The sequence below is a fragment of the Cricetulus griseus genome, chromosome 5 (assembly GCF_003668045.3).
Source record: "Cricetulus griseus strain 17A/GY chromosome 5, alternate assembly CriGri-PICRH-1.0, whole genome shotgun sequence".
Classification (NCBI taxonomy): Eukaryota; Metazoa; Chordata; class Mammalia; order Rodentia; family Cricetidae; genus Cricetulus; species Cricetulus griseus.
Window position 1 is genome coordinate 186305086 of NC_048598.1, and position 27050 is coordinate 186332135.

The following is a 27050-nucleotide window of genomic DNA, read 5'->3' on the forward strand; positions in this document are numbered from 1 at the left end:
GATATAAAGTGTGGCTAAGTATAGCACTTCAAAGTTTTAAAAGCACTGTAAAACCAATTTTCTTGAAAACCATGAAAAATAAACGTAGAAAACTCTCTAGGAAGAAATGTAAAAGGGGAGTTTGCTTGGGGAAGGGAGGAAGACTCTGGTCAGTTCTATGTATATTTCAAAGATGTCATAACTTCAACGCAGCCCAGATGCGTCTCTTTGGGCCTTACAGACTGATCTGACACCGCTGTACCTCATCACCTTTGGCCTACTTACAGCTTCTCCTCCCATCTGACCAAACCTCAGCCAGCTCCCCAGCTGCCACCCAGGAAATAACTGTCAGCACCAGGGATGTCAGGTAGCTGTCCCGTTGGTCCTTATTTTCTCTGAAGTCACTAACTATCAACACTCTCTGGACAGCCAGATGACAGCATTGGCCTTAATAGAAGCAGAGCCCTCCCAAAGTTTGAGCATACTCCATGGGCCCCACGGGCACCCTCTTCTCCCAAGGATCTCTCAGTGACCACGATGTCACTTTTAATTGACAATATGACACAACCAAAATCAAAATAAAGAAGAGTCTGGAATGGGGGGGTTTGCCTGGGCTGTGTTGGCCCGTGGGGGATTTTTCTGAATTGGGGTCACTGAGGTTGGAAGACCCTCTTTAAATGTGAGCAGCACCCTCTCATGGGCTGGGCCCTGGCAGGCATGTATGCATTCATTCTCTCTCTGCTCCTCACCATGGGTATGTATGACTACCTGACTTATGTCCTGCCTTGACTTTCCCAAAGTAATGGGCTGCAACCTGGAACTGTGAGCTGAAACGAACCTTTCTTCCTCGGGTGCTCTTATTGGGGGCATTTTATCACAGCATCAGGAAATCAGGCTGGGATGGCGATAAAGTGTTCCATGTGTCTTGTTGAGTCTCCTCTGTGTCTCGCCTGATGGGTGGGGGGACAGTCAGCAATGTCCCAGAGAGCAGCTACTGGTCAGAATAAAGGAGACACAGGTCCACAGGGGCACCCACAATATAATGACAAGGTTCTTGGGTGGGGTAAGTGGGACACAGGCATCCAACCTCCGCTGAGATGAAGCAGCATCTCATGAAGGCATGCCCTGGGCCCAGACGACATACATGGCTGGGGTTCATGGCCATTTTCTTGGGAGGGACCTCAAGAGCAAACTAGAGGAAGTGACAAGTGAGGGTGGTGGCTAGATCCCCTTTCTAAGTGGTGGATACAGCCGCACAGGTAGCTCTGAGCACTTCAGTGGCCACACACAAATTCTCCGTGTCCCTAAGGCCACGGGCGTTTCAGTGAACTCCACAGGTTCTGCTATTCTGGTGATATATCCGTGTATGTGTTTATGTGTGTACGCATTCATGTGGAGCCATGAGGTTGAACCCAAGTCTTCCTTGTTCTTCCCCTTATTCATTGAGGCAAGGTCTCTTGGTCGAACCCAGAGCTTACTGATGGGTTCTGGGGATCTGAGCTCTGGTCCCCATGCTTGCTGTCTGCATGGAAAATGTTTTAGTCTCTGCACCATCTCCCTAGCCCTCTGCCACATTACATATATATATATTTGTATTTGCTTTTTTATTTATTATGTTTACAATGTTCTGCCTGCATGTATGCCTGCAGGCCAGAAGAGGGCACCAGATCTCATTATAGACGGTTGTGAGCCACCATGTGGTTGCTGGGAATTGAACTCAGGACCTCTGGAAGAGCAGGCAGTGCTCCTAACCTCTGAGCCACCTCTCCAGCCCCCTCTGCCACATTCTTATGACATGTCTATGACAGGGGAATTTCTTCCAAGCTAGCTACACTATAAAATAAATGAGCACTTAATTTTCTTTTTTATTTAAGATTTATTTATTCATTTTCTGTATGAGTGCTCTATCTGCAAGTACAACTTTCTGCCAGAAGAGGGCATCAGACCCCCACTATAGAGGGTTGTGAGCCACCATGTGGGTGTTGGGAATTGAACTCAGGACCTCTTGAAGAACAGCCTTTGCTCTGAACCACTGAGCTATGTCTCCAGCCCCTAAAATTAAATGCTTATTATAAAATACAGCATTGAAATGCAACAGTCAACAAGTCATCAAAAAGTTGAAAGTGAACTGTGATCTAGCTGAAGATAACATGGACTTCCAGAATCTCACCATTAGGCATAATTTAAAAGTATGAGTTTACCCCAGTCTTACCAATAAAACTTAGAGGTTGCTATGGGAATCGGAATTTTTGCTATGTTGCATGTAGGGATGTGGGTTGGAGTCCCGGTCATTTTTATAAAGAACTGTAGGTAAAAATACAAGTGCCTTGCCACCGTTTTGGCTGAGACTTCATAGGCAATACTTTCAATCTAAAGCAGAGGAACAGTGAGATACCATCCCATGGGAGACCACATCACAGCCTGGTCTTCTATAAGCCTCAGCTCAGATGAGACCACAAGCATCTTATGAGAAAGAGGTACTCCTTTTAGACCTCCAAGGAACTTCTTTGAGAAGTCGGGGGTGGGGGGAGGAGGGGGTCCTTCACATGGCCTACCTTTTGGTTACCGGCACAACCATTTCTTTCCTGGACCCCGAGGGGGATGGGAGGGAAGCACTGGGTTTCTTTGGTAACACGGTGCCATTGTTGACGGTGGTTCTTAATGGCAGGGTCTGCCCCAGTGGTCTGGCTGCAAGAGAAGCATAGGATGAAGTCAGAACTTTCTCCATAGCAGCAGTAATACTTCACAGAATCCAAACTGCACAGAACACAAGCTGCACAGCACCTGAGCTGCACAGAACTCAAGCTGCACAGAACCAGAATCGCACAGAGCCCGAGTTGCATAGAACCAGAACCACACAGAACCCAAACTGCACAGAACACAAGCTGTACAGAACCTGAGCTGCACAGAACCAGAACCACACAGAGCCCGAGTTGCATAGAACCAGAACTGCACAGAACCCTAGCCACACAGAACCAGAGCTGCACAGAACCAGAGCTGCACAGAACCAGAGCTGCACAGAACCCTAGCCACACAGAACCAGAGCTGCCCAGAACCCGAGCCGCACAGAAGATATCAATTCTAAAAGCTATCAGCGGCATGGGTACGAAGGCAGGTTGGTGGTGCTCTAACAGTGATCCCAAACAGCATCCTCTCACCCTAGACAGACTAACTCACAAGCAGTGAGAAGCCCCAAACTGAATATCCCTAGAAGCAAGCTTTGACGGGCTAAGCAATCTCCTGTTCCTCCTCCTGCTGCTGCTCATCTTCCGCCCCTTCTCTTCTTGCCCCGCCCCCCAAACGCTTGGATTATAGATGTGTGCCATCACGTCCCGCTTACACAGTGATGGGGATCAAGCCGAGGGCATCATGTGTACTACATAAGCGCTCAAACAACCGAACTGTACCCTTAACCCAATGATGTTGCTGCTGTTATTGAAGATACGACACTGATCTGGTTTCACTGTGTCGATTTGATAAAATACTCTGATAAAGGCCGTGCTGAGGAGGAAAGGGTTTGTTTGGTTCACAGTTCCAGGTTACAGCCCATCACTCAGGGGAAGTCAAGGCAGGACTCAAGGAGTTAGTCATGCACATCATGGAAAAGGGTGGAGAGGAAGGAATAGATCCACACTGGCTTCTGCACCTTCTCCCAGCTTTACCTCTCATACTGTTCAGGACTCACTGCCCAGGAGATGGTGATACCCACCTGGACCAGTTCTTCCTTCATCAATTAAAAATCAAGACAATCTCTCACAGACAAGGCCGTGGGCCAAACTGACCTAGACAATGCCTTGACTGGGGCACTCTTCTGAGGTAATTCTAAGTTACGGCAAGATGATAGTTAAAACTAACCATGGAGAGGGCTGGAGGGATGGCTCAGAAGACGAGAGCACTTGTTGCTCTTGCAGAAGACTTGGGTTAGATTCCCCACATCCATGGTGGCACACAACCACCCATAACTCCAGTTCCAGGGGACCCAACACCTTCTTCTGATCTCCTTGGGCACCAGACACACGTGTGGTACTTACATACACGCGAAGGCAAAACATTCTTGCACACAAAATTTTTAAAATAGTTAAACAAACATCAAAAGCTTGACCCATGGGGGAAAATTGACCAAGTGGATGACCTCATTAAGAACTTTACAAGTCTGCCAAGGAAATTTTAAGAGGTTGGAAACCCAAGTCATAGGTTGAAAGAAAGTATTTTTAAATTACGCGTCTGATAAAGGGCTTTACAGAGTATAATAAGAGCTCTGAAAATTCAATATTAAGAAAACAAACGGTCCAATTAAAAAACAAATCAACACTAGATCAGAAAAGACATCTCACTAATGATCTCCAGGTGCCAAGTGAACATATGCAAAGACAGTTAACATCACTGTCATTGGGGAATGCAAAATAAAACAATAATGAAATAGCTCTATACATCTATCAGAATGGCTCAAGTCCCAAAACCAAAACAAAACACCAGTTGCTGGCTGGGACAGGAGTCACGGGGACCCACATTCATTGATGAGGGGAACGGGGAAATGGTGCAGCGACTTTGGAATACAGTTTGGCAGTTTCTTACAAAGCTAAATATAATCTTACCATATGAACTAGTAATCACTCTGACACTAAGTATTTACCTAATTGTCTGAAAACTTATGTCTACACAGACCTGCATGTAAATGTTTATAGCAGCTTTAATCACAATTGTCAAAAACTAGAAGGAACCAAGATGGCCTCCCATAGGTAAACGGATAAACAAGCTGGCCCATTCAACAACAGATGGGCCTCTGTGATGAAAAGAAATGCTCTGCCTGCCGCATCCACGGGTCTGAAGTCTGAGTAAGCGTGATGGCCAGTGTTAACTGTGAACCTGACGGAAACTAGAATCACCTGGCTCTGGGGTTATCTTGGTTATGTTCATTAGAGGGAAAGACCTGACCACTGTGGGTGTCATTATCTCCTGGCTGGGACCCTGAAGGGTGTAACAGAAGACAAACTGGGCCCAGTAGTGGCCTGTATTCATTGCTCTCTGCTTCCTGATTGTGGATACAATGTTACCAGCTGCTGCAAATTTACCTACCCCCACCCGCTTGGTGGGTATCAGGTGACCTGGAGGGTGTGCCTGCTCCAGCACTAAATCTGGAGTGAAGAGGAGAGGGTCTAAGAATCTGCCACACCGTCCTGCTCTCAGGCAACGTAATATAGTTCTGGGGACCACACTGAGCACAGCTGGCTATGGCACTGTCAACCCTGAGTGTCCTCTTGTCTTCAACCATTCTGTTACACCCTTCTCTGGGATTCCTATCAGGTATGTGATGGTTATACTCTTGGCTATCAACCTGACACCTGGAATTAACTAAAACCCAAGCAGCAGGGTACACCTCAGGAATTTTTTTTTTAAATTAAATCACTTGAAGTGATTTAAGTGTCGTATTTTTTATTTCAAGATGAGATTTCTCTGTGTATCCCTGGCTGTCCTGGAACTCACTCTGTAGGCCAGGCTGGGCTTGAACTCAGAGATACACCTGTCTCTGCCTCCAGAGTGCTGGAGTTAAAAGTATGTGCCACCACGCTTGGCTGAGGGAAGATGCACTTTTAACCTGGGTCTTTTGAGGTGGGGAGACACACCTTCAATCTGGGCGCCACCTTCTGCTGCAGCCTATATAAGGACATGGAGGAAGGAAGCAGGCTCTCTTTGCCTGCTTCCTCTCAACTCTCGCTGGCTGGTCCACTCTTTCACCAGCTTTGGAGCCTGCTTCTTTGGGATTCCAGAGTATACTGCAGACCAGCTGAGACAGCCAGCCTTGCGGACTGAACAGTTACTGGATTCTTGGACTTTCTGTTGACAGTCATTTTGGACCACAGCCTGTAAGCCATTCATTCTGATAAACCCCCCACAGTGTATTAATTCTGTCAGTTCTGTCCCTTTAGAGAACCCTGACTGACACAGAGTCCACACACAGTAGATTCCTCAGACACAGCATTTGGTTGGCACTGTTGCTTCAGGTGAGCCACCTACTGTCCTAGAGTAGGTGGGGGCAGGGTCACCTAGTTGCACACCCTTGTTCTCTCCAAGCGCTTAACTAGAATGGACTCTACACCTAGGCCCAGAGTCCAGGCTAAACACTGTGTCCCTTGGGATAATAGAAATACCCTGTCACCACTCCCAGCCCTCCCTGGAGGACTGAGGGAGAGCGCAGTTACCAGAGCCTAGGAAGAAAGCAGAGGTCCCGAGGCCATGGCGACACCAGGAGGACGGGCAGTAACACCCTTCCTTAGGGAGCCTCACAGAATCTGACAAAGGCACAAATATTCTCTTACTTTCATTCTCCACCCCTTAGTCCTAGAGAAGAGGTGGAGGCAGAGGGAGTCTGTAAGAGAGGTGACTCCAGCAGAGGCTGGTGGGGAAGGCCCGGAAAGGCCCTTGGAGAGCAGAGCCGGCTGTCCTCACTCTAAGAATGCCGCCGCCGCCGGCTGCCCACTGACCGGTCTGCTCCGTCTACAGTTGGCTTCTGAGAGGTTACACCTGCCACCAGGCCCACACATAGAGGGAACCGGATACAGATGGCCTCCCTATCCACGGGTTCAATGCCTGTGTGCTCTTCCAACTGGAGACAGATAGCTGCTTTTAAAACGTCATGTTTTCTTTTTCTTGCTATCACTGCTTGGATGGAGCTGCTACATTATTAGGTATTGCGTGTGACACAGGTGATTTCAATTATATGGAAGGAAGGGGTGGGTTACACGCAAAACATGTTGCCATTCTATGTGAGGGGACCCGAGCAGCCTCAGATTTCAGTATTTTGTGGGTCCTGGAACCAGTCCCCAGGGATATGGAGGGGTGCCTATATTTGTCAGTGAGATCACATTATATTTCTATAACATGAGATGGAGAGACGGCTCAGCAGTTAGGAGTACGCACTGCTCGTCCAGAGCACCTGAGTTCAGTTACCAGCATCGGTGTTGGGTGGCTCACCACCAACTGCAGCTTCCGGGTCTCTAACACTCTCTTCTGGCCTCTTGGGCACCTGCACTCATATGCACAGACCACACACACACACACACACACACACACACACACACACACACACACTTACACACAATTAAAAATACAAACAAGATCATTTTTAAAAGACATGGTAAAGACCAATCCAGGCAAGACATACACTCCCACACCCGAACATGTGCAGACACACACACAACACACAGACCTCGGAAAGGAAACAACGTAGTTGTTTCCTGGGAGAAACAAATTCTTGGTTTCCAGAGGACACTAAATAGAAGACATCCTCTGCCTCAGAAAAAGTTAAATGTTTTCAAATCACGTCTTAGTTGTTCCTAGAGGTAATTGCAGGGGTGACTCTGGAAGAGCTCAGATAAAGGGAGCACCACACATACTAAGATGGAAGTGCCATCAAGGATGACATGGCACAGCCCGGGTCTCAGGGGCACTGACAGGCATGTGTGAACACAGGACTGGTGGTCTCATCAGCTCGGATCAGCCAACACCCCGCCTAAGCCTCGACTTCCTCCTAGAATAAGGCTAGCAGCACCTTCCAGGCAGGCCCCTAGGAGGGGAGGGCTAGGGACAGGAAATGAAAGCCCGAGCACAGGGTACAGCACACAGGAGGTGAGGTAGCTGACATCCTGGCTTCATTTCTTTTGCTGTGATAAAACACTGTTAACAAAAAGCAATGTATGGAGAAAGGAATGCTTTTAGATCACAGTTCCAGGCTATTGTCTACCGTAGTGGGGACATCGAGGCAGGAACTTGAAGCAGTTGGTCACACCACAGTCAAGCGCAGGGAGAGAGGAGGGCGTACACGCTAGTGCTCCTTCTCCACGCTCCTATAGTCCAGGTGTTACAATTCTGCTCGAGATTGGACTTTGGTGGGAAGCCCCACGGTGGGTGAGGGACAGACAGAGCTCTGCAGACAGAGCTTATGTGGGAAGTTTTAGTGGGGGGAAGGGAAGGGAATGGGGGAAGGGGAGGGACAGGCGGGGCAAAGACTTGCCTGCCTCTTCAGAGGAAGGAACGTCAGGGTAGAGAGATACAGAGTGGGCAGAGCCAAGGTATTGCTTGCCATGCGTACAGGGGAGTCCAACTCTACCAAGTCCCCAGGGGGCAGGGCCAGGTGTGCCTGGATGCTAACACCAGGACCCAAGTCTGTAAAATTCAGGCTTAGCCCCCAGAGCTTCAGATACCTATTAGCGTCACCCCCAAATTGACACACTGCACGCTCACGATACATGTCTCCGGCTTTCCTGACTTCCTCGTATTTCTCAGCATGACTTTCCAGCTTTCTAACTGATGATGTATTTCCACTCTTGAAAACCATGTACAGAGAGTGAGGCACCAGATAACCATGGAAAAGTCATTTCTCTCAGGTTTTGTAAATGATCAAATGACATTCATCATCAAGTAAAATAAAAATTCAGGGCGAACCCTGTCTGTGATTTCCCTACTCTTCAAAAATAAGGAATTTTAGAAACCCAAATCTTCATTTAAGGCCTTTGGGACACAGTCATCATCAGATCTATTTGTGGACAGCTGAGTAGGCCATGGAATATCTAAAAATTGGGTTTTTGGTCTGAAACACCCCAACTGCTTTGTAACTAAGGGGGAAAGATCACTGGAAAAAACTGTTCAAAATATAGAGCCGAGGGTAGCATGTTCCTCTGATAGGGGTCTGGCCCTTCAGCATCATGAGAGACAAAGAACGGGCCCTTTCCATGGAGTGGGAGGACTGGAGGAGACACAGTTTGAGAGAAACCAAGAAGCTTCACTGTTAGACAGACAGTCCTCTCCTGACTCCAGTGACAAGCCAAGCCTTGACGAGCCAACAAGAAAGAGAGAGAGAGAGAGAGAGAGAGAGAGAGAGAGAGAGAGAGAGAGAGAGAGAGAGAGAGAGCCTTGTTTTTTGAGACAAGATCTCTCAGTGGCCTAAATCTTGCCAAGTAGGCTATGCCGTCTCCTGCTGCTTCCCTAGCCTGGAATTATAAGCCCATAGACCCATGTCACCACATCCAGTGGGGACCATCCTCGGGTCTTCATGATGGCATAGCAAGCACTTTATTGACTTTATTGTTCAAGACAGGTTATTTTTGTTTGTTTTGTTTTTGTTTATGACAGTGTCTCTCTGTGTGGTCCCACCTGTCCTGGAATTCACAAGATCCATTGGGCTTCACTTCCTGGGTCCTGAGTGCTGAGATTAAAGGTAAGCACCACCGCGACCAGACAAGAAAGGCACTTTGAAAGGGATGTTAGCATGCTACAACCTCAGTGTGTCTTGACTGGAGGAAACACAGCAGCCTGGATGGGGCAGCCATACAGAAAATCAACTCTGGCAAAAGATGAGCTGCTGCACTCAGATGCAAACATCAGGACAGTAATACTCATGCATGGTCCAGAATATTCCTTTACACGTGTGAAGATGCGTCACTGTGATTGGTTTAACAAAGAGTTGAATGCCATTAGCTAGTCAGGAAGGGGTTAGGTGGGATTTCTGGGGACAGAGAGGTCTCAGGGAAGAAGAAAGGTAGAGGCTCAGGCTGGAAGCAGAGGGAACGGGGCAGGCAGGAGAAGAGGCAGAATACACAAGTCACGTGGCAACACTGGGATGAATAGAAATGGGTTAATTTAAGTTATAAGAGCTTGTGGGACAAGCTTGAGCTAAGGCTGAGCTTTCATAATCAATAATAAGTCTTTGTGAGCTGGAGGCCCAAAGAAAAATCCATCTACACATGCATGGGGTGAGGGCTTCATAGCATCTTTTGATTCTGAAATTTGAAGGCACTGCTTTTGTATGCCATATCCTGGGAGGAGCATGAAATAATGGCTTGAATTGGCCAGAAACCCGCTGGTACAGACCTCTGTTACAGGCTGCGCCCCCCATGGGTAGCAAGGGAGTCTCAAAAGGTGCCAAAGGCACATCCTGAAAGAAGCTGAGCGGACAGGCCAGCGATGCCTTCTGGACGCGGCTTTCTAAAGGGAGTCACATCAACACCCAGACTGCCCGAGGGGATGCCTTGCACCACATGAGTAGCTGCTTCGTTGTGAGCTGAGAATGCAGGAGACATGCCGTGAAAGGTTCTGGCGTTCTGTCAGTTCTCTCTGTCCCAGGCAACCCTAACTGTTCTCAGTGGTCCATCTGGATGGTGCTTTCCTTGACTCAAAGAGTATTCAGGGATCATCTACAAACGTGCACTTTGGCATCACACAGGACACCTCGCCAACAGCACAACAACAGATGCTGTCACACTTTGTGAGATAAGCAGTGGGGCGGGGCTAAGGACATTTTGATCTGGGGTCAGTTCTGGAGTGAAGGGCCCATCAAGAGCCAGGCTCTTTAACGCTGCTGCGGATGCTGCGCCACGCCCACCCCGTGATGGCTGCTGCACTTTACCCACCTTTGGTAGGTCCTTTCCTGTTAAGCACAGCTTGTTGCTCCTCTGTGATGTTCAGCCTCCGAACCACGTCCGCCAGTGCCGACTTGAGCAGCTGGATGTCGTCCTCCTGCATCTGGACGCGTTGCTCCAGAGAGGCGATTCGGTCTGATACCTCCATGCTGCTGGCAGCAGATGCGCTGTCATCTAGACCAAAGAGAAGTGTCAGGTGAGTGAAATGTGTCCATGGCCATCAGATCTGTAACACCGGGACGCTGTTAGAATGTGACACAATCTGCCCATCGAAGGCAATGGCTTGCTGGCAGAATCACATGGGGCGGTTGACTTTAAATGGAATTCCCTATCTCCACAGGCTTGCCGTGTTTAAACGGAGGTCTAAACTGGCATTCTATTTTTCTACATGCGAGCCAATGCGTTTGCTTGTTCAGTGGCATCAGAGAACCTCGGGGACTCGAGTGATGTCAGGCTGTTTACTTCAAGTTCTCAACATTGCAGCATCCCAGCTGCTTACTTAGCTTAGCCTTTATCCAACAGTGCTAGCTGACGGGTAGTGGGTGGACAGAAGACCACACGGATCATCGGTTTGCTAAGCCTGTAGTCACTCAGCCTCTTGAAACCACATCCATCTTGCATCTCGAAGATCCCCCACCTAACCACGGCCACACAGTCCCGGTTGTGCAGCTGGGGGTGTACCAGATGAAGGTGAGAGTGTCAGCACCCACGGGGCAGCTCCATGAGATTATCACTCCCAAATCAGCACCGATTTGGAAAATGTGCTTCCACTCTTTGAAGGACAGAGCATCAAGTGGTCAAATCTGTCTGGTAAGCAAACCTTTATATAATAGCCATGGTCATCTGAGTCACAGTTCACAACTCCCGGCCACTCCACAGGGCTCTAAGTGACCTGCCCCACTCCACCCCACCTTGAATTTGGAATCTTCCTCCTCACTCACTGCACTCCTACCATGCTGCCTTCCCCACAGTGGTGTGAATGAGAAAGGTCCCCATGGGCTCAGATGTTTGAGCGCATAGTCCCTTGCCAGTGGAACTGTTTGGGAAGGATTAGGAGGTGTGGCCATGCTGGGGGGGTGTCACTGGTGGTGGATTTTGAGGGTTCAAAAGCTTAGTGCCATTCCCAGTGTGTGTTCTTCCTTGTGGATCAACATGTGAGCTCTCAAATGCTGTCCCATCCACCAGCCGCCATTATAGACTCTAACCCTCTGGAACTGTCAGCTTGTTAGCTCAAGCAAATGCTTTCTTTTACAAGTTGCCTCATGCATGGTGTTTTATCATAGCAATAGAAACCCGAAGCTAAACCCTAAGCTAAAGCTCCCTTTGAAGATTAAAAAATTATTTATTTATTTATTTGTGTGTGTGTGAGAGAGAGAGACAGACAGAGAGAGACAGAGAGACAGAGACAGAGAGACAGAGACAGGGGAATGCACATTTTCAGATGCCATGGCACATATGTAGAAATCAGAGAAGAGCTCTCCTGGATCTAGTCTCTCCTTCTACCATGTGGGTCCTGCTGATCCACCTCGCTGGTCCAACAGACACACAAAGATAGGATGAAAATAAATAAACAGGAAAAAATAGTATCATGTAAAGTGATTAAAACTTGAGAGGCACAGTGCCACCATGAAAGGGGAGGCAACTGTAAGGAAGATGTGATGGTTATCACCACGAATCTGAGAGTCTAGCAGAAGAGGCAGAGCCTTCTACCAGAGTTCAGATTCCAGCTCTGCTCCTCACTACCCAATCAACCATGTGCAAAGGAATTTGTCTCTAGGTACTCCGATTTCTCCACCAGAAAAAACAGGGATGACACCGGTATCTGCCTCAGGCGGTGATTATAACATCTGCTTTCCTTAGAATATCTCTGTACAAGCTAATGCATACGTACATGCTACAATCAACCTCTCATTAGCAATGTCATCAATACGGTTATCAGAGTAAGCTCAAATTTAACATTTCTTTCAAAATTCCAGAGGGCTCTCTGAACAATTTTAAAAATATGTCTGTGCATGGGTATGTGCATGACAGAAGAGGGTGTCAGGTCCCCTGGAGCTGGCATTACAGGCAGTTCTGAGTGGCCCGGTATGGGTGCTGGGAACTGAACTTGGGCCCTTTGGAAGAGCATTGCACACTCTTAATCACTGAGCCAACCCTCAAGCCCCTTTCTGAACATTTTTGTGCAAGTGAGAATATGTATTTTTATTAATAATGTGTTTCATGAATTACACACAAAAAACATGCTATAGTTTGGATGGTTTCTCTCAAGGCCCAAGCTCAGGGGGTAGGCGGTGGTGCTGCAAACTTTTGGGGTTGGGGACTAGTAGGGGCTCTAAGGTCACCAGCCACATGCCTTTGCAAAGGACTGTGGGGTCTCCATCTCTTCGGCTCCCCTCCCCAGTCTCTTTTTTGTTTCCTAGACACGGGGTGAGTGGTTCTGCCACATCTCTGTCCTCACCACAGGCCCAAAGCAACAGGGCTAACCAAGCATGGACCAGAAGTTTCAAAATGCTGAGCCAAATAAACCTCATCTTTCCTGTACGTTCATTGCCTTAAGCCTGCTGGTACAGTCACAGAGTGCTAACACAGAAAGATTTGTTATGACTTCTTGGAGTTGTTCACATAGGCAGCTGCTTTTAGAGACACACACAGACTTGTGAATGGGGGTCTGAGCCAGCACAGTACAGGGACCTGTGTGGTTCAAATTTGTGCATCAGCCATGTATATCCACACACAGAGTAAAAATCATGATTGAAAATGGCATCACTCAGTATTTATCCCTAGTATATGAATGGACTTTGGGAACCCGTTCCACATAGAGGATACTCTCTCAGCCTAGACACAGGGGGAGGGTCTAGGCCCTGCTCCAAATGATATGACAGACTACCCCGAAGATCCTCTGTGGAAGGCCTGACCCCCCTCTGGGGAGCAGAAAGGGCATGGGATAGGGAGTAGGTGGGGGGCAGGGAAGGAGGGGAGGGAGAGGGAACTGGGATTGACATGTAAAAGAAGCTTGTTTCTAATTTAAATAAAAAAAGGAAAAAAAGAAAATGGCATCACTGTGTCCTCAATGGGTGGGTGGATGGGTAAACAGGTGGACAGGTGAAACTTGAACAAAATGCATAAATCAGACTTTCAGTCATTCCACCAAATTTGTACAGGAAAAGGTACAATTGACTATTTTACTGGGAAAGCACCTTAATATCTGCCTTTGAACACAAATAAAAACTGAAGTATCCCATCTTGTAAGATGATTCTCTGCTTCTGAGCCTTGTCCAGGTTGCCCCTGTGAAATAATCCTTGTACTTTCTGGATCGCGCTCGGCTGTGAGGGTTTGCTTGCTTCCATTTCTGCAGGTAATGGCAGACTGCTCAGCAGCATCTGAGTCTGATGTCTTCACCTCAATACAGCTGGGGAAATGGATTAGACAGAGAGCAGCAAAGCCCAGAGCCTGCTCTGACCCACACAGACAGTTGCCAACAGGTGAAAGTGTCAACCGAATTCCACAGCTACAAAAGGAGCGATTTATCTCACTTCTGTCATAGAAGGCCATGCTGGACTTAGGAATGTGGCATAGATAAAACCGGCACACGTTATCTGTCTTAAAGTAATTTTAGATCTGGTACTTCCTGCACAATTTATCCAGGAGTATCATTAAAGGGGGAACTCCTAACAAGAATCTGAAGAAAGAGATGGTTCAGCCGTTAAAGAGCACTTGGCTGCTGTTGCAGAGGACCTAAGTTCAGTTCTCAGTACCCACATGGTGGCTCACAACCACCTATAAATCCAGTTTCAGGGGATCTGGTGCCCTCTTCTGGCCTTTGTAGGCACTAATACACAATGATGCACATATATCATCATGTAGGCATTCATACACAAGATAAAAATAGCCAGGCGGTGGTGGCGCACGCCTTTAATCCCAGCACTTGGGAGTCGGGGGCAGGTGCATCTCTGTGAGCTCGAGACCAGGCTGGTCTACAAGAGCTAGTTCCAGGACAGCCTCCAAAGCTACACAGACAAACCCTGTCTGGAAAAACAACAACAAAAAGATAAAAAATCTTTTTTAAAAGGTTTTTTTAAACCTCTACATCTTAGTACTTTGAAGTTTTCACAACATTTTGTAAATCATTTTTCTTGTAATGTTAGAGGGAGTGTTTTATAAAAACAAGCTTTCCCTACACTTTCACTTCTTAGCTGGGGTTTGTCTGTCCTTGTGAGAGGGTCTTATGTAGCCTAGGCTAGCCTAGAACTCGATACGTAGCCAAGCATGACTTTAAACTCCTGATCCTCCTGCCTCCACCTCCCAAGTGCTTAGATGACAGATATGGTTTATGCAGTACTGGGGATCGAAGTTGGGGCTTTGTGAATGACTCTGCCAACTGAGCTACATCCCTAGCCCACCTCAGGTTTTTAAGGCTGCCATTTGAAAATGGAGCCCACTGGATGGGTCACATGCTTACTTGGGTGGTCTAGGCTCTGCTTACTCGGCACGGGGTGTAACTTCCACTGAGGAAGTCTCTTCCCAGTGTAGAGTGACTGTCTCCAGACAGTTGCCATGCCACAAAGCACTGGAACGATGCCCACAGTGGTGAGGCACTTAACTGTAGAGGCCTGAGCAGGTAACTTCTCTGCAAGCCTCGGTCAAGAGCAGATAGTCGCAAGGCCCCATATTTACACCTCCTAGCACTGTGCCAATGGTCCTGAGGCTGGCTGCTGAGTGTTCCCTATGAGGAGGGGGATCCTGGAGTTGTAGGGGGGCCCGGGTACAGTAGAGAGAGCACTGGTCAGGTCCAGGAACATGCCCAGTAGGATTCCTGATCTTCATCATTAACTGTGTGACCCTGACAAGTAACTTGACCACACCAGGCCCAATTCCCCTGCCTCTGGTGTTCTCATGAGAATGAGTGTTAATGTGCACCTAACATCTAATATTAACACATTAATGGCCTGGAGACACTCACGCAGTGGTAGTGTGTATCCGAGCACACGTGGAGCGATCCTTATCTGAAATAGTTTGGACCAGGAGTGTTTCCAGTTTCTGAATTTGTTTAGGTTTGTGTTTTATTGAGTGAGCACGTCCAGTATTTGAAATCTAAAACTCACCACGTTGATTCTCTAAAAGCTTCGTGTTTCAGAGCCTCTTATCCTTTGAATTTTCACATTAGGAACACTCTGGATGTGTGGCTCACTGCTGCTAACATTATTGTTATCTCAACAAAAAGCAAAGCCTGACCTTTGGCGGCGGCTCTGGCTACAAGCTGAGATGCTGGAAGTGAGTCTAGAGACTGTAGTGATTAGCAGCAGGTGAGATCACCCGGACTGGAGACACCGCTCCTGCTCTTGGCACAGGGACAACCTCAGGACAGTGTGGTTGACAGGACATGAACCCTCACACACAGCTCTGAGAGAGCAGTTAGTGTGTCCCCACCCAGCCTCTCTCTCCCTCCAGACCCAGCCGAGTCCTGCTGACTCCAGACAGGCAGGCGACAGGAGAAAGCAAGGTCCAAATGCAGGTGAGGGAAGATCAGGGTTTCAAAACAGTGACCGAAGTTTTGATGGATTCACACCATTGAAAATCAAAGAGGGAAACCGAGGACGCCATCCACACACAGCTTCGGTGGAGCAATGGCTTGATAAGTTTATTGGCTCCCTCATCCTGACCGGCATTCTCAAGTCCTTTTGCCTAACGGTTGCTATCAAGCTACAAAAGTCCTCCTAAGGCTGCAGCATCAGAATCCAGAAACTGTTTGGGAGCCAACTTTAGTGTGCTGGAGCTGCTGGGGTTGGGGGTGGGGGTGTGGACACAAGGGCACAGCCAGACTCTGTGGGTCACAGTCCCCTTGGGGGACTGCATATCAGATATTTACATTGTGATCCATATCAGTAGCAAAATTACAGTTATGAAGTAGCAACAGACATAATTTTATGGCTGGGGGTCACCACAACATGAGGAAGTGTCTGAAAAGGTCCCAGCGTCAGGAAGGCTGAGAGCCACTGCTCTAGAGCAACTGGGAAGAGAGACGGTGAGGAAGATTGAAGCCCTTGAAATACACACCTTGACAGTCACACCAGATCCCACCATGGGGAAGACAAAAGCATGACGGGAGAAGGAGTGAGCAAGGGAGAAGGTGAGGACAGGGCTAGGATCTGGAAAGATTGAGGGCTTGGTCTACGGCGATTGCTACAAGTATTTGATCTTACATTTGTCCTTGATTTGTTCATCAGACCATTTGACAGAAAGGGTCTGAAGAGGTCCAGTTAAGGTTTTAAAATTAGGTACCATGGTTTCAAAACCTTTCAGCAAAACGTGTAAAATCAAAGTTACTGTTGATCTGGTTCGTGTTTGTTCCCATCTGTAGTCCCGGCTACTTGGGATCATGAGCCAGGAAGATTGCTTAAGCCCGGCATTTGAGCCCAGCCTGGACAACATGGCAAGATCTTGTTTCTCAAAGACTTTTTGTTGGTTTTATTTTTTGGTTGTGGATTTATTTTTTGAGACAGTCCCTCCCCGTGTACCCCTGGTTGTCCTGGAACTCACTTTGTAGACCAGGCTGGCCTTGAACTCACAGAGATCCACCTGCCTCTGCCTCCTGTTATTTTCTATTTAAAACAGTATGCTACCTTCGAAACTGTCTTCTTGACTTCATAGTTGTGACTAGTTTCAGACAATGAGCCCCTCCCTGTGAAAGCCTGTCTTGTAACTGTTGGGATGAAATCAGAAAAGTGGTTTAAATGGTTGAAAATCCATCCACAGGGGCAAAGTCAGCTCCCTGGCTGCCTGACACAAGGTTTCCTAAAACATCTAGGCGCTGGTGGTGCCTCAGCAGGCTGTTGCTGCATGGGGTCAGCTGTCAGAATACCTTTAAGAAGGAGAAATCTAAGTCCTTGTAGAGTCTCTCTCTTAGGTCACTGTCAAACAATGGGCCATTAGAAGCCAGGCAGAGTGGCACATGTGTTTAGTCCCAGCAGAGGCAGAGGCAGGCAGATAGATCTCTATGAGTTTGAGGCCAGTCCAGCCTACAGAGTGAGTTCCAGGACAGCCGGGGCTGCATAGTGAGACCCTGTCTTAAAAAAAAAAAAAAAAAAAAAAAAAAAATATATATATATATATATATATATATATATATATATATAAAGGACCCTTTGAAATTAGCGTTACTTCTATCCCCCCATGGCATGTGACCCACCTGTGTAATGGGATCAAAGGACACAACACACCACCAGTACTCATAGAGCCCACAGTCCTTTTACACACACTCGAGCATTTGTTTCTAAAAAACACAACAGTCAGGTTGGAGCTGTGGGGTGTCTTAATCAAATTTTGTCTGTCATAAAGGTTCAGGTACCCAGAAGAAGACACATTGCAAATAATAATAATAGTAATAAATAAATAAATAAATAAATAAATAAATAAACAAACAGGAAGGCACATTGCATCCAGTCTCTTGCAAGATCTAACCCAGGGCCCAAACTACCAATCTTCCAGCCCTCCGGGTGTACCATGCACAGTAGAAGGGATCCCCTTCTGGGCCTCTAGTAGACCTATAGCTGCCATGTGACCAGAGCAAGGTTGACACTGTCCACGCAGGAGGGGCCAGGAACTGGCACAAGCATAGGAAGACCAGCTTATCCACTGGCACCAAAATGGTGGTTTTTACGGAGGAAAAAAAAATCAAGTTGTCATAAAACAAAGTTAGTTGTGTATTGTAAACCAGCCTCCCCAGCCCTATGCTGGCACCTGAGGGTGTAGTAGGATTAGGAGTCTCAACTAGTCAGGAAAGGGACCTAGGTCTGCTTCTGGGAGGCAAGGCTCTATAGAAGCTGTTGGAACCCACACTTGTCACCACACTGACGCCCGTGCCGATCCAGAAAACACAGATGGATTGGACTGGTGACAGCCAGCATGTCTGGTGAGGCAGAGTGGGCCAAAGAAAGGGATGCTGGAGAAGAAAAAGACCAGAGAGAGGCTTCAGCAGCCTACAGTGAGGCCCAGAGACATGAAGCTAAAAGTAAAAGCCACAAGGGAAAACACACGAGCGCGCGAGCACACACGCATGCGCTCACTGATGCTCTGGCTTGAGGGAGCACCCCACACAGCTCCTCAGCTCCTCTACACCATTAACTCCAGCAGGAGAGTTGGGGCTGCTCAACGACCACGCATGCTACACCAACTGACTCTGGATGCCCTACCCAAGAAGTCCACAGGATGGGTCAGAAGATGAGAGAGACAGAGATTAAGAAATAGGAGGCAGGCAGAGTAATATTGGTAAGGCCTCTCTCTCTCTCTCTCTCTCTCTCTCTCTCTCTCTCTCTCTCTCTCTCTTTCTCTCTCATCTTGTTTAATCCCAGCACTCAGGAGGCAGAGGCAGGCTGGACTCTGTGAGTTCCAGGCCAGCTTGGTCTACAGAGTGAGTTCCAGGACAGCCAGAGCTACGCAGTGAGACCCCATCTCAACAAATAAATAAATAATAAGAGAAAACACTAACATGCATACAGACATGATCATTACTATCATTCAGGTAACTGAACGTCAAGTGCCCATTCATCATTTACCAGGGAACACAGGCACGCGCGCATGCTGTGTACACGCACGGATGGGAGTCTACATTCTCATACGTAATTTCTGCAGTTAATGTTCAAGCCACCGTTTAGACAGAGTCAAGGTGGAACTTACAGGGGGGGCGGGAGAACAGCCCTGGAAGGGGGGCAGACCTGAGAAGGCCGAGCCGGAGGAAGTGTGTTCTCCACTTAGTTCCTCCTCACGGGTTCCAACAGTCTCTCATGCTGTCAGATGGCTTCGTGCAAAAATGAGCAGCCAGATATTTCATTTGTGCACACAAGGTCGTCTGTCTGCCCATCACTCGGTATTCTAACTGCAGACAGTGTGGCAGCTTCGAAGCTGTGCTTGGACCTGCCTTCTGGCCTCCCTGCCCCCACTGGGGGAGCATTCCAGCCATCTAACCACACATCCTCTTACTGTGAACAGCTTGTGGTTAGCCACAGAAGCATTACAAAGCCCACGTATTAGCATATGGGGATGCACTTGCAGATACCAGCCTTGAGGAGTTTTAGGTCGGCCTCTATTCCATTTCGTCATTTCTTGTAGAATCCCGACAGCGTAGATTCTTCCCTACAGTTGGACAAGATGGGAGGCCTAGCGCAATAAACAGAGAAAGCTCTGGGAGTCAGGAGGTCTGGAGTACCGTCACCCTGGATGAGTCACACAACACTGGGTGTAAAGAATGATGAGTCTCTTCTATGGAACTGCTCAGTGATATATGCTCATTATAAAGCTCTGACTTAGAGCTGGGGAGATGGCTCAGTGGGCAGAGTCCCTGCTGTACAAGCATAAGGCACTGAGTTCAATCCCAGCAACCACATAAAACCCAAGGGGTGGTGGCACATGGCCCTAATCCCAGCACTGAAGAGGCAGAGGCAGGAGGAGCCCCAGGGCTTACTGGCCAGCTAGCCTAGCCAAGTGAGCAAGCCTCTGGTCAACCAATGAGAGACCTTGTCTCAAAAAAGAAAGAAGGAAAAAAGGGAGGGGGAGGGAGGAAGAGAGAGGGAGAGAGAGAGAGAAGAGGGGGAGGAGGGAGGGAGTAAGGGAGAGAGAGGGAGAGAGGGAGAGGGAGGGGAGGGAGGGAGGGGAGGGAGGGAGGGGGGAGGGAGGGAGGGAGGGAGGGAGGGAGGGAGAGAAAGATGGCTGGAGTTAAAGCACTTTCAAACTGGTCCTGTTCAGAAAGAATCACCAGTAACTTTCACTGGTGTGAAAGTTGATGTGGGAAATCCTGTGAAAGCCAGCAGATCGCTTAGCCCCCGGCGCTGCTCAGTCTTCCGCTGCAGCCATGGACAGCACCTGAAACAGGAGGCCCCTGCTTGCAAAGCAGGTAGACTTGTTAACAGAGGCTGAAAGGTGCCTCAGCCTCGCTGTCTTGCCAGCTCACAGCTGCCTCCTTTCACACTCCCCAACTCCTGTAATCCATCCAGTCAACTTCACTGCACACCGATGGCTTAGATACAACGCTTGAAATAACCCTTCATGAGGTCAACCAGAGCATGAAACACAGCTTCCATGAACTGCCCCAGATCCTTATCTGAGGTAAAGGTGTGGGCGTTGTGGTTAGGAGCAAGTTTGCTCAGAGGAATTACATCAGGTTAGTAGGGAAAGATCCCTTTGCTTCTTTGGCTTCTGTTTTTGTCCATATGGACAGGTGAGTGTGCACAGAACCAGCGAAGCTCAGCACCTGACTAGACGGTAAAACTATGAAGCAGAGTGATCCAGATTCCCCCTCATCATCTGTGCTAATCCTTGCTCTGCAAGCTGCCGTCCTGGCTCTCCTCCACCCTGCGGTGTTTGGTGTGAGCGTTTCTTAGGGCACGCTGGCACTAACTGCAAGCAAGAGCCACATGCTACAAAGCTCATCAAGGAGAATCCGGAAGGTAGAGCACACTGACAAAACAAAGAACCGTGTTAATTCTCACTCCATCAAAAAAAAAAAAAAGTCATAATAAAAGACAGTGTCCAGGCAAAGCTAAAAAGGTTTAAATAAAACCATTTAGAGACACTGCTGCAGTTTGAGCCTGAAGCATTCCCCACACAGCTAAGCATTTGAAAGCTTGGTCTCCAGCCAGTAGCACAGAACTGTTTGGGTGTGCACGGGAATCTTTAGGAGGTGGGGCTTAGCCTATAGAAGTGGGTCCCTGGGGGCAGGCACCCAGCAGACAATCCCCTGACACCCAAACCTGCTTCAGTCCTACAACGGGAATGAAGGCCTCAGCTCCTCTCTTCCGGTCTCACTGGAGCCTCTCATGAAAGATGATGGTACGTCTACCATCATCCCTCCTATCCTGACCATCCAATATCACAGAAACCATAACTCATAAAACTACTAGCGTGCTGGTTGGTATAAGAAAGGAAGGTAAGATTTCTGAGAACCACAAAGCCAACAGGAACTCATTCTGCTGGGAAAATAACTAAAAATCACCATCAGCATTTTACCAACCTGTACAGACCTAAAGGCTGAGTTAACTCAGGGCCAAAACTACACATCACCCACTGTGTCACCACGGAGTATCAGGCTTACCATGTGCACGTCCGAACCATCTCCAAACCTGACGAGTTTTGCTGCTTCTCTGTTCTCCTCTGTATGTGGGAGGGACTCGGAAGGCCCAGCTCTCAGGAGTCCTTTCCGAAGCCTGGTGACCCTACCTGCCATCACATCCTTGTGACTACAGCAGGCAGGTCCACACCCTCCCACTGCACTGCCTCATCAGCTTAACCTCACCATCTATGCTGGGGTCTCCAGCAAAGCCTCCCTGCTTCAGAGCTCAATCTGCTGTCCACAAGGCTGTGTGTGTGTGTGTGTGTGTGTGTGTGTGTCTATGTCACTGTGTGTGTGGGGCTGTGTGTGTGTCTGTGTCTATTTCTGTGTGTGTGTGTGTGTGTGTGTGTGTGTGTCTGTGTGTCTGTGTGTGTGTGTTTGTGTCTGTGTGTGTCTATGTCACTCTGTGTGTGGGGCTGTGTGTGTGTGTCTGTGTCTATTTCTGTGTGTGTGCGTGCACGTGTGTGTGTGTGTGTGTGTGTGTGTGTGTGTGTGTGTGTGTGTGTGTGTCTGTGTGTCTGTGTGTCTGTGTGTCTATGAGACATGTTGTTAAATGGATTGCCTTGGTTCTGCTTTTCTTTCCAGGCTCCCTCACCCCTGTGATTGGCCACCTCTGCAGCCAGTCATTAATGTAAAACCTAGGTACACCCTTGGCTAATTCCCAGTTTCTCACCATAAACATCAAATCAATCACCAAGTCCTGTTGATTCTAAACATCGCCACCACATCTCTGTCTGGTTCATCTTCCCAGCCTCCTCCTGGGTTTGTCCCTAGTCACACCACCCCCCCCTTTCCACTCCTCCTTATCATACCAGCATGATCTTCCTAAAACAAAACTCAGTCCTCTCGTCCCCAGGCCTACTTTCAAGGTCTGGCCACATGGAGAGGCAGTGTGGAGACTGTGCACCAGAAATCACAAGAAACACCACTGTCATTTCTGCTGTGGGTGTCCCCTCGGCACATGCTCCCTGGCTTCTTGCCTGGCTTTAAGTTTGGTGCCTTTAAGCCAGCTTTAGAATCTACTGAACTGCGAGCAGTTTCCTGGATGCTTATGTTCTCTCCTGCTTCCTGCAGTCTACACACACACACACACACACACACACACACACACACCTGACACCCCTGACTTAATTCTACTGCTCAGCTCAGGTCATATCCTTCCCAAAACACCTCTCATCATCACCACCTGAAATGCAAGCTGAGCTGGGGGACCGTTCCCATTAACGCCACAGAATTCCCTGTGTTTATCGTGGCCATAAGACCTATTTACTGGATCCCTTCCACATTCAACCAGGGTACTTAGAAGTCATGGGTCACACTGTTCATGTTTTGCATCCTAAGCACTTGGCTCACGCAGTGCCAAGTCATCCCCAGGAGTGAACCACATGAGCCGTCATCTCTAACCCTCCTGAGTGGCAATTCTAAACTAACCCTCAAAATCTCCTGAGACCCCCTCAAGAAGTGCAGAAAGTCAAGAACGGTTTCCTAATAACACCAAGGGGCCATTTCCTGTGTCACCGTGCTGACATCTGAACTGATGGTGGAAGCACCGGCAGGCAGCACAAGGCAGTTGCACCAAGTGCTTAGAGTCTTCATTGCCGCCTACTCAGTCAAAATGAAAGTTCATCATGACTTGACGCTGCCTGCACAGCATAACAGTGCTATTCAAGTTCCACCCTCAAGCATGGTCTTGCTAGAAAGCAGGCCAAGTGCACCGGGGTCAGAGCAGTGCACCGTGGAGTTCACCGTGAGCCTTGGCGGGGTGGGGGTGGGGGTGGGGGGGCTAATCTCATTTCCCTTGGAAGAATGGCTGGTGGTGGACAAACTGTAAGTATTCACATTGGAGAGTTCTGTAATCAGCTCCTCAGAAGGAGTGGGGGGCCAGTGAGGTGGCTAAGGGGGTAGATGTGTTTGCTGCCAAGCCTAGCAACCTGGGCTCGATGACTAGCTCACACTCACTCACTCGCTCACACTCATGCTCACTCACACAATGCAAAATAACACACCAAGAGTGATTCAAGGAAAATAACTGACACTGCTTGACGTCGATAACACTGAAGCTTTCAGGGGAAAGAAAACCAGAACTTTGCAAACTTTTAGCAGCTGTTAGCTGCCTAAAGACTTTTGATGACACAGTGGTGACGCTGACCCTTAGAACACTCCAATGCTGAATAAGACAGTACATCACAAGTGAACACTCTACACAACTCAGGGACTTCATGTTTCTCAAGTGGCCTTAGTATGTCATTATAAGATCATAGACAGGGCAAGGGCCATTTGAATTGCAAGGTGGGACACCAGCTGAGAACTTGGTCACATGAATAAGTTGAAGGATGAGAAGTGAAGCTTTCACCAGACATTGCGCCATCAAAACCAGTTGCCAGGCATGGCCTAAAAACCAGGCACTAAGAAGGTAGAAACAGGGGAGTCATAAGTGAAGGCCTGCCTGGGTTACAGTAGATTTGAGTCCAGGCTGTGTTGTAAAATAGAACTATGTTTAACTATGTAAAGATGTGTTGCTGTTTCACCTTGCCTGCCTACGGTACTTGATTGGTCTAATAAATAGCTGAATGGCCAATAGCTAGGCAGAGGAGGGATAGGAGAGTGAGAAAAGGGGCCCAAGCCAGCTGGGGGTCAGCCAGTCAGACAAGGAGGGAGTGGGATGGACAGTACATAATAGATTAATAGAAATGGGTTAATTTAAGTTAAAGAGAAAAAAAAAAGCCAGCTAGAAACAAGCCTAAGCTGAGGCTGAGCATTCATAATTAATAATAAGTTTCCACGGCCTGATTTGGGGACTGGTGGTCCAAGAAAGCCTGCTACAAGGCTGGGCTGTACAACACAACCTTGTCTCAAAAAACCCAAATATACAACACACACACACACACACACACACACACACACACACACACACGCTCAGAAACAAAAATAAGAGCTGGAAAAGTAGCTCAGTTGGCAGCGTGCTTGCCCAGCATGCACAAAGCTCTGGGTTTGATCCCCACCACCACATAAACCAGGTGTGGTGGTGCGTGCCCACAATCCCAGCACTCAGGACGTACAAGTGGAGAATCACAAGATCAAGGCCAACCTTAGGTAAGTAAGGATTTCAGGGTCAGCCTGGGCTACACAAGACCCTACCTCAATAAGGAGTGGAGCAGACGACTCAGCAGTTAAGGGCATTTCCTGACCTTGAATAAGAGGTCCTGAGTTCAGTTCCCAACACCCACAGCAGGTACCTCACAACCTCTTGTGACTCCAGCTAAGAGGGACCTGACACCTTGGGCCTCTATGGACACCTGCACACAAGTGCATATTCCCAGACAAAGACAGATAGGTGACAAACAGATACACATAAGCACACACACACACACACACACACACACACACACACACACACACACACACACACACACGCATGCACGCACGCACACACACAACACAAAAATAAAATAAACCTTAAAAAAATCCACAGACGCCTTCCTACTCTTAGACGTTGACTGTGGCACCTGGCCATGAATATCACACTTGCACTCACCATTTCCACCACTCCACCTATGCTTTCCTCATCTCAAACAAAGCACACAGCTTTCAAACTTGGGCCAGATGGAGAGGCATCCCGGAATAGGAGAAATCCTGTGGGCCAGGAATGACAAGAACGCCTCTGGTTCGCAGGCCCCAGGTCACCTGGTGAAGTGGTGGGGGAAGGAGGGCTCTAAGTCCTTGCACCTATACCTCAGCACCAGAAATGCCCACCTGGCCACAGACATCGTGACTGGAGTCAGACTCCAGTATTCCCGGGAAAGGTTAGCATGAGGACAAGGGGAATGGCATTTTGACTTTCATGCTAGGAACATCAGAAGCCATCCCACTGCAAGTGTTGCTTCACAAAGCCTGGCATTAAGACTGTCAGGCATTTCTCTCCAAGGGACCACCCCTCCCTCTACACAAGACACAAAACCCTCATCTCCACCACTCAAAACCAGGCTCCCCAAAGTGATGATCATTAAATCATAGGAAGAAAGAAAAACTGTCAGACACCCTAAAAAATCTCATTAGCATTTAAAACTCAACAAAGTAACCTGGAAATTGCCCTTTGCAAGTCCCTGGTGACTTATTCAAAGAATTCCCCAAGCCTGCCAGGCAGTCAAAAGCATCCTTCCTGACTGCAGGGAGTATTGCAAAGAGATGGCTGCAATTTGGCTATCTAAAAGAAATATTTCCTCGTCCTCATTTTAACAAAGATAAATGAAAAAAAAAGCATTGTTAACAGAAGAGAATGGATCAGCCCATGCTAATCATGACACGACAGGGCATGTCACTTCTGTATTGAAGGTACTCAGCTCTCTCAGATAAAGGCAAGCAGGGCAGTTGGACTCACTGAAGCCAAAGTGACTGGGCAATGCCGAGCCATGAGGTACAGGGGTAGACAGTGTTAGATCAAACCTATTTGGACCCAGGTTCTGTCACTTCCGAGCTGCCTGACCTGGAGTAATGAGTGTGGCCTCTAAGCTGGCCTGGCTGCAAAGCTGTTGTTGATTTTGATACTCACAGGGTATCCATCTTTGCTAGAACAGTGACAACCCCCCCCCCCAATTATCCACATGCATGCTGACCCTTCTGCACTAAGGGTGCAGTCCATGGTTAGAGATAGGATCGGTGCACCACCTGGTGTGTTTGGGACAGAATACACTGCCTTGAGGTATTGGGGCTCAATAGCCTCAGACACAACACGATGCCAGTCTCTGCAGGATCTGCAAATGCACAGCTTTGGCTCACACCTGAGTACAATCCAGTCTTGATTTTATAGTTTTATAATCTGCCAATTTAAAAAGTGCTTTATACTGCAACTGGAGCTACTGGGCCTCCTTTCAGATTGCTGGTTGTTTTCTGTGATGAACTCTGACACTCCCTTCTCTTGTTTTGTTGAGTTTTGGTTTTTCTCTGGGTCTCACTGTATAGCCTGGGCTGATCCTGAATTCGAGATCAGCCAGCCTCATCCTCCCAAGTGCTGGCATTATAGACATGTGCCAAGACACCCCCATATCCCTTTCATTTCCCCCTGTTTGAGGGAAAAAAAACTGCATCAACTCTCAGGAGTTACAAAGCCACAGACTGTCTGAAGGCAAATGCATGACTGTCCATCACCCGCCAGGCCCCACACAGGCATCTGACTGGACAGCAGAAGATGGCCTCAGGGCTCTGAGAAGGGACTCCAAGGCACACAGGGTGCGTGTGCCCTGGCAACTTGAATCAAGGCACTGGAATCTTGACCTGGTGGTACATGTTCTGATGGTACATATCTATTATCCTAGCATTTGAGAGACTGAGGCAGGACCATGATTCCGAGGCTAGTCTGAGCCATACAGTGAGACCTCATCTAAATAAATAAATACATTTGATTTGATTTGATGTGCATGAGTATTTTGCCTGCATGTATATATGTGTACCACATGCATGCCTGGTTACCTTGCAGATCCGAAAAGGGCATCAGATTCCCTGGGACTGGAGTTACAGTTGTGAATCTCCAGGTAGGTGCTGGGAATTGAACCTAGGT

At 48.1% G+C, this 27050-nt stretch overlaps 1 protein-coding gene across 1 annotated transcript in view; it reads right to left on the reverse strand.

Annotated features, from left to right (window-relative positions):
• Eml1 (EMAP like 1) overlaps positions 1 to 27050 on the reverse strand; it is a 107524-nt gene that overhangs the window by 58249 nt on the left and 22225 nt on the right. The window contains exons 2-3 of the mRNA XM_035445661.1: positions 10386 to 10568; positions 2535 to 2667 (exon numbers count right to left, since the gene is read on the reverse strand). Of these exons, the coding sequence (XP_035301552.1) occupies positions 2535 to 2667; positions 10386 to 10542 (290 nt within the window). The 5' untranslated portion in view covers positions 10543 to 10568. The remainder of the gene's footprint in view (positions 1 to 2534; positions 2668 to 10385; positions 10569 to 27050) is intronic.